The sequence below is a fragment of the Bufo bufo genome, chromosome 2 (genome assembly GCF_905171765.1).
Source record: "Bufo bufo chromosome 2, aBufBuf1.1, whole genome shotgun sequence".
Taxonomy (NCBI): domain Eukaryota; kingdom Metazoa; phylum Chordata; class Amphibia; order Anura; family Bufonidae; genus Bufo; species Bufo bufo.
The window spans coordinates 18,736,217-18,744,259 of NC_053390.1; the positions used below are offsets into that span (position 1 = coordinate 18,736,217).

Here is an 8,043-nt window from a genome sequence, read left to right on the forward strand (position 1 = left end):
GGTCCAGAGGAGGGCAACTAAAGTAATAACTGGAATCGGTGGTGTGGCGAATACTGCACCTCACAGCCCAACCTGACATCACACTACATCGGGATCACGTGGTAAGATTTTGTCAGTGGTTACCAAGACATGACGTTACACACTCCCTGAGAATACTTAAGGTCAGCTTGGCACAGTTTCACACTGACACCCCCTTTCCACATAGCAGCAGGGAGGCACCGGGAGTGAAAGACGGTGGCCCACACTATCTTCAGCGTAGTACAACACTCACTCACAACCCTGACAGACTGAGAGAGCCTTTTCTCTGCCCCAGTGAAAAAGAGCCCTGCCAGCCTGCCACCAGTTCCTCGTTAGATATAATAAGAGAGGGGGCGGGGGGGGGGGGGGGGGGGGGGCAAGGAGCTCATGATAAGATATCACATGATAAAAGTGGTGAAGAGGGTGAGGACTCTGATGATGATTATGTGTTGGACAGGACCTGGGAGCCGGATCAAGGTGCTGAGGAGGAGGTAATATCAGAGGAGGAGGGCAGTAGCAATAAAGAGTAGAATGTACGGCCAGAAACTGGCAAAGAACTGCCAGGGCCAGATCTGCTTCTTGATCAGGTGATGCCACTGATACTGTGGGTACAGGCCCAAAATGTGCCAGACCTAAGCCAAGCTCGGTTGCTGCAAGCTCTGTGCAGAGTGTGCAAGTATCTCCCATCTGGCAGTTTTTCTCCGCAGTGGCGGAATACATTAGCATTGCCGTATGCAAGATCTGCAGGATTCGTCAGTCATTGATAATGGAATGTGTGGCCAGGAAACAACTACATGCACTGGTGCACCGGCTCAACTCCCATCTGACCAAGTTGCTGGCCGTGCAGTCTCCGACGTACCACTTAGTAGAGTCTGCTGCCTTTAGGGAATGGATGGCATTCACTCCGCCTCACTGGAAGATACCTAGCCTGAATTATTTCTTCAAAAAAAGCCATCCCTGCCTTGTAATCTCACATGGGGGAGAACGTGGGCCAATCCATTCAGTTCTCCCTATGCAGTAAGGTGCACATCACGGTGGACACCTGGACCAGCTGTTACAGACAGGGACAGTGCATGTCTGTACCCGCCATTAGGGATAAGCCCAAAGTCAAACTGGTTGGTTGGCACACTCGCTGATCCGTAACGGAAATCAACTAATAAATGCCTTTACAAAAGCAAATGTTCTTGCCCCAATGAATACACAGTGTTAATTTGTATAGTGCTGATAGAACAACTTACTCCTCCTGGATTGAGCTATTATAACAATGTTCTTCACACAGGCTCGATAACAGATTTCTAAAAAGGTGGCTACCCAACGATGGAAAAATTCCTAATGATCAAGTATAGCTATTTTCCTTCCTAGTCCTTGACTTGAAGCTTATGTCAAAATTGATAGCTAATAGATTGTCTTCCCTGTTTAATATAATCAGTACATCCCAGGCAGGATTTGAGGGGGGGGGGGGGGGGGGGGGGGGGGGGTGAATGGCTCTTATGAACATCCATGTAGTCCTGACAGCATCTTTTTTTTGATCAAATAGTTTTTATAAATTTTTACCAATTATTCATACCAGAAAAGTACAACATGTAAAAAGAAAGAAAAACTACTCAACAAAGTGTTTGTGCCCAGAACAACATGGGTGAGGTGGTAAAGGTACCCCAGAAACATATGCCTCGCCCCTTGTATCCATTTCAACGATTACAGATAGACTACATTCAACTACCCAAGGTGGGCGTGTATGAGTATGTATTGGTGTGTGATGACTTGTTTTCACGATGGCCAGAAGAATACCCGGTAGCTAAGGCCACAGCCTAGACCACAGCAAAGAAGATTATGGCCGAAGTTGTATGCAGGTATGGGGTACCTGAGACCATTGAAAGTGACAGAGGTGTTCACTTCACAGGTGAAGTGATGCAGGAGATGATGAAGGCTTTGGGTGTGGAACAGGCCTTACATGCTTCGTACCATCCACAAAGCAGCGGTAGGGTAGGAAAGAAAAAAAACTGAACGGGACACTAAAGTTAAAGATTCAAAAAGCCATGGAGGAGAGTGGTAAGCCATGGACAGAGTGCCTGCTGGTAGCCCTCTTTTCAGTAAGGTATACCCCTAACCGTGAGACAGGCCCTAGTCCCTATAGGGTTCTTTTTGGTTCAGCCCCTAGGACAGGATTGTATTTCCCACAGTAGCTCCAGATGCAACATGGTTGTCTGACAGATTATGTAATCAGTTTGCACAAGCATTTGACTGAAATACATTCTCAAGTTTTTGCTTCACTTCTAATCCGGATAAAGTACCAGGAACCCACCCACTTGTGTTTGGAGATTGGGTGGTGGTAAAAAGACACGTTAGAAAAGTTCTCAAAGCCCGATTTGATGGTCCATACCAAGTGTTGTTGACCACAAGTACATCAGTGAAGCTCAAAGGAAAGCCTACTTGGATCTACGCCAGTCATTGCATGAAAGTGTTGAGTCCGGAGACTTGAAAGGATGGTGTTTCTTGTTCCCCCTTGTGTGACTGCTGATCCTGACTTAAAGAATATGGATTCTAAATGAGATAATAAAAAAAGCTTTCTGGGCCATGAAAAAGTTGTGTAAAAGGAAGAACAAAGCTGTTACAGTCCGATACTTCCAGCCCAGTGATCCATTGATAGTATTGCCTAAAGATTCTCAGTATTAATTGTGGCCGCGGCCACGGTCAGTAAGGTGACAGGAGGGGGCTAGACAGTGGCTGGGGTGTGCCTGGAGCCACGGGACGTGGGCCTGCCTAAAAGAGGGCCAACCCTAGGGAGAGTAGGAAGAAAAAAGGGGGGGGAAAGGGTGAGTGAAGTGCTGGTCGGCGGGCGCGGTGATGGTGAGCTGTACGAGGGGGTTTAAGTAAGGGGACCTGGCCCCTCCCACAATAACAGGCTGCATGCAGCCTTAACTATTTGTGGCCGCGGCCACGGTCAGTAAGGTGACAGGAGGGGGCTAGACAGTGGCTGGGGTGTGCCTGGAGCCACGGGACGTGGGCCTGCCTAAAAGAGGGCCAAAAAGACACCAGGTAGGAGAAGTGCTGCTGTTTAATGCATGTGGAACAGGGTTACAAAACCAAGGAACGGAATACCTGCCGGGTTTCAGTCAGCGGATCCGGGATGTACCGGGAAAAACAGGCAGATCTCCACCTACCCATGTGACGGATGACGTGCGGAGGCGTCCCGTGCTTGGAAGCCGCTGAAGCCGCTCCGATGCGGAACGAATGTCCTGATATGGTTTTGGGGTCCACCCCCAACCCTGCGACCAGGGATCTGATGTGGGAGACAAACTGTGACGTGGATAGGGGTTTCCCTTGGAATGGCAGCAACGGAGACTCTGGATCTGGAGATGGTGTGGAACCCAGGAGATGTTGGAGTACCACCACCGGACACCAGGCGTTCCCGGACTTGAAGAAACGGATCAGTATGGGAGGACCGGTTTGGGACGTCTTGGTGGAAGGCAGGCTTAATACCAGATGATCCTGGCTCCAGGATAGCTGCTTCTTTTTCAGGAAGATCGTCTTCAGGGAAGAAACTGAAAATTCTCCTGGACGAAGGAAGCCGTAGAAGCTTAGGTACATGGCGGCTTTGATGACCAGACTAGTGAAATGGCCAAAAGGATTGCCATCTAGGGATGCAGACAGCTGCCTAAACAGCTCACCGGAGACCGGCCGACGGGACGGGTTGGAGTCTTTACTGTTTTTCTCAATGCCCCTGAGCGTGGCCTTGACGGCTTGGGATGTGAACGCTGCGCGTACTTCTGGGTTCTGAAGGGCTAAGAAATGCTGTGCCCCGGCCAGGTACAAACGGATGGTGCTGGGTGCCAGCTTGAGGTTGACATGGCAATGGGCCATGAAAGCCATGATGTACGCAATGAAGGACATCTCCTGTTGGGGATGGTCCCTGGAAAACTTCTGGAAGTGGTTCCAACCTGTGCCGTAGTTGCGAGCCGTGTTGACCGAAAGGGATCGGTGCCTGAGGTCCTCGGCGGTTGCCAGCAGAGACCTCAGTCCAACATCAGGTCGCTGAAACCGGGAATCCGGGCCCCGGTCCGGTCTGCTTCTGGACATACCTGAAAGAAGGTGTGAAAATTGAACCTCGATAAGGCATCGGCCGCCGTGTTGCTGGCACCTGGGATATGGGAACATGAAAAATGAAAGTTATGGGTCATGGCCAGCCAGACCAGTTTGCGCAACAGGGACATGACCCTGGCCGACTTAGCTCGGCCTTTGGAGATGATGTCCACCAGGTCCTGACTGTCAGATATAAACATGACGCTGGAATTCGCCCAGAGGTGACCCCAGACGGATGCGGCCGCCACGATGGGGTAACATTCCAGGAACGGTGATGAGCTGAGGGTCTGAGGGTCGGAACTGACCTGAGGAGGCCATGGGCCAGCCAGCCACTGGGACCCAAAGATGGCCGCGAAACCCCGGGATGCTGCGGCATCAGCAAACACCCTGGTAGATGACTGGGACCATGAGGGGACAAACAGGCTGACCCCGTTCCAAGATAACAGAAAGCTGTCCCACATGCGCAAATCTGCCATGGCAGCCCTGTCCAAGTGGACAATGCTGCTGGGTTCGGAGGCTGAGGGAAGGAGCGAGAGCAGCCGGGAAATGAAAGCCCTGCCCTGGGGCATGACCCTTAAGGCAAAGTTTAGCCGACCCAGGATGGACTGTAGCTCGACCTTGGTCACCTGGGAAGAGGTGATGGCCCTGGCCACGACTTCCCGTATCTGGGACAGCTTTGCCTCAGGAAGCCTGGCTTCCATTCTGTCTGAGTCCAGGACAATACCCAGGAAGGTGATGGAAGTGACCGGCCCCGCGGTCTTTCCCTGCGAAATTGGGATGGAAAGGGCGGCAAAGATCTCCAGAAGGGAGAGCAGCCCGGATGGCCGACATCGTGGAGGTTCTATGAGGAGGAAGTCGTCCAGGTAATGGATGACCGCTGGGGCGCTGCCGTGGTGGATCAGGATCCAGTGCAGGGCCTGCGCCAATTGGTCGAATAACCACGGGCTGCTTTTTGAGCCGAAGGTCAACCTGTTGGCAAAATAGAACCTGCCCTCCCACCTGATGCCATAGAACTGCCAAAGGTGAGGGGCAATGGGCAGCAGTTTGAAGGCGTCCGCTATGTCAGTTTTAGACAACCAGGCGCCTTTCCCGGCGCTAAGGATGAGGGCAATGGCTTCGTCTATGGACGCATAGGTCATGGAAAATTCTTCAGAAGGGATGAGTGAATTGATGCTGGGGATGACGGAATCATGGGGGGCGGAGAGATCGTAAATCAAACGTTTTTTATTCGAATCTTTTTTGGACACGATGCCTATGGGGCTGATCCGCCAGCGAGAGAAAGGAACCTGGTTGAAGGGGCCCAGGAGGAACCCTTTCTCCACCTCCGAATTCAGGAGTTCCTGTACAGCGGTGGGATCTGACCTGGCTGACTGCAGATTGTCGCACTCCCAATTGGAATGGGGTAGTGCCACCAACCCTGTGTCAAACCCAGAGCAGAGGCCAGAGACCAGGAAGTCCACGAACCCTGGCACCGGATGGTCCCGTAACAGGAGAGCCAGGAGGTCGATGTCGCAGTCGGCTAGTCATAGGCGCTTGTAAGCCTTCTTGGGACATGTGGACCTGGGGTGAGCCCTGAAGCAGATGGAGCAGATGTGCAGGGCCCTGCAACCGCTAAATAGACAGGAACCAAAATTGAAGTTATTGCAAACTTGGCTGTTGCCAAGGTAGACAATGGGTCTACCCAACTTATCGGTGGTGGAGGGACTGCGGGGGACCCCAGAGGGGCCTGGAATAGCCTTGTCTGGTTGGGCCGTGGCCGTTTGAGGACACCACTCAGTAGAGTGGAAAATCGACTGGCAGGTCGAACAAGCGGGGGCCCGGAGACCGGCGAAATGCTGGCAGAACAACTCCATGTCCAGCATGGCCCAGTTGACGGAGAACTGAAACTGGGCAAGCGCGGCGGCGGCCTTGGCTGAAAAGGAGCGGTGGTAGTCATAAAAAGCCGTGCCGCCGTACTTGTGCCCAAGTCCCGTGACCCTGTGTAGATACGTGTCCAGCTCCTCCCGGCGGGCCGGGAAAGCGGAGCAGAGCACGTCTCTAAACAGGCCGAAGGCCAAAACAAACTCGACGACAGAGAGCTTGCGGTTGAGACGTCCATCCTTGGCCCGAAGGACCACCGAGACCTCCCCGCAGTCAAAAGTCTTGTTGTCTGCGGCATCGTGGGACGCAATCAGGATGGACGCGAGATTCACGTCCTTGCCCGCCAAGATGTCCCTCCTGATGTGGTCCGGCACCAAGTGCGCAGGAGCCACCACCGGAGCAGCCGGGGACGTACCTGGAGCCGGAAGCTGAAATAGAGGGGGATCGGAGATGGGGACCACCGCCTGGGAAGACGCCGGTGTTCTGGACTCCAAGTCCACCACCCTGGTCCTGATGTCGGCAACGGACGAGATGAGCGAATCCAAGGAGGCCTGCAACAGCACCAGGGACTGCTGGATGGCTGGGGGTGGATCTTCCCTTTCAGGAGCGCTGGGCTCGGTCATCAATAGGCGGTATAACTCGGCCTTCCTGGCTGACGCTGGGTGTCTGATGCCTCTCTTGGCCAATTCCGCAACGAGCCTCGGCACAGTCCATCTACGGAGGGCAACTGGGCCGCCTTGGCTGGAGACCGACGTACCCGGGAGGGACAACGTGTCGTCGACGTCAGAGACCTGTGACATGGCTTCAACAATAGCAGAGACCTTGCAACACCTGGAATTAGAGACAACAATATGGCCGCTGGAGAGGTCATGGGGACGTGCACCCCGACTAAGAAGGTCGTGGATGAACGTATGCGATGACGTACCTGAGAGCGTGGAATCAACACCCTTGTCTTACCGTCAGAGGATGGACGGGAACGAACCGGCTGGCCCTGAGGACTGGAAAAGTTAGGAGTGACGTGAGCAAAATGCTGCGCGAGACAGGAAGCCATCGCGGGTGCGCGTGGACACAGCGTAGTGTCGTCTAATGTGGAGACAGGGAGACGTGGATAAAACATGGACCAGGAAGAAGGACACCAGGAGGCGGAGACTAGGGACTGTGGTAAGGAGGGCCTGGGAGTACCGAGACGCGTGGCGATGCGTGGCCTGAATGCACCGGCTGCCTACCGGGAAGGTGGCTGCACCTGAGGCTGACGAGCCCAGGGCCGACCCCGACGCTACCAGCCACCGTGGACGGAGAAGACACCTGAGCGCCTCAGGGCCCCTGGCAGGGAAGACACCTGAACGTCTCGCCTGAGATGGACAGAGGAGACACCTGAGCTCTTCAGGGTGCTGGGACAGAGAAGACACCTGAACGCCTCAGGCAAGGATGAACAGAGAAGACACCTGAACGCTTCAGGGTACCTGGACAGAGAAGACACCTGAACGCCTCAGGCAAGGAAGGACAGAGAAGATACCAGAACGCTTCAGGGTACCTGGACGGAGAAGACACCTGGACGCCTTAGGCAAAGATGGACAGAGAAGACCCATGAACGCTTCAGGGTACCTGGACAGAGAAGCCACCTGAACGCCTCAGGCAAAGATGGACAGAGAGGACCCCTGAACGCTTCAGGGAACCTGGAGAGAGAAGACACCTGAACGCCTCAGGCCAAGATGGACAGAGAGAACACCTGAACGCTTCAGGGTACCTGGAAAGAGAAGACACCTGAACGCCTCAGGCTAAGCAGGACAGAGGAGACACCTGAACGTCTCGGGTTGAGAGCGTGAAAAACATCCCCGCGTGCCTCCTGGGAGGCAACCCGGGATGTCGGGAAGAGGAACTGCCAGGAGCAGCCCCAGATTACCTACCTGAACCCTCAAGTATGAGTTTTCCCGCGAGCGGCCGACAGCGATTTTCTGCAAGACCTAACCTGACGTCAGGGAAGACGAGATAAGGTACGACGGGGACCACGAACGCTACTGGCACCTGGGAAAGGAACACACATGTGAATCATAGGGAGCAACAAGGCCGGAGCCCCCAAGGGCC

The 8,043-nt window shown here is 53.8% G+C and overlaps 1 protein-coding gene across 1 annotated transcript; it reads right to left on the reverse strand.

The window, feature by feature from the left end:
- Nucleotides 1-5,511: 5,511 nt before the first annotated feature.
- On the reverse strand, nucleotides 5,512-7,018 carry LOC120991153. Its single transcript, XM_040420063.1, has 2 exons — nucleotides 6,884-7,018; nucleotides 5,512-6,789 (listed from the first exon to the last, which is right to left on the reverse strand). Exon 2 carries the CDS (start codon nucleotides 6,756-6,758, stop codon nucleotides 5,622-5,624), a length of 1,137 nt encoding a protein of 378 aa, XP_040275997.1. The 5' UTR covers nucleotides 6,759-6,789; nucleotides 6,884-7,018; the 3' UTR covers nucleotides 5,512-5,621.
- Nucleotides 7,019-8,043: the final 1,025 nt, after the last annotated feature.

Bases quoted from the DNA above. Each gene is read 5' to 3' on its own strand.
- LOC120991153 (XM_040420063.1), bottom strand. From the start codon at position 6,758: ATGTCACAGGTCTCTGACGTCGACGACACGTTGTCCCTCCCGGGTACG.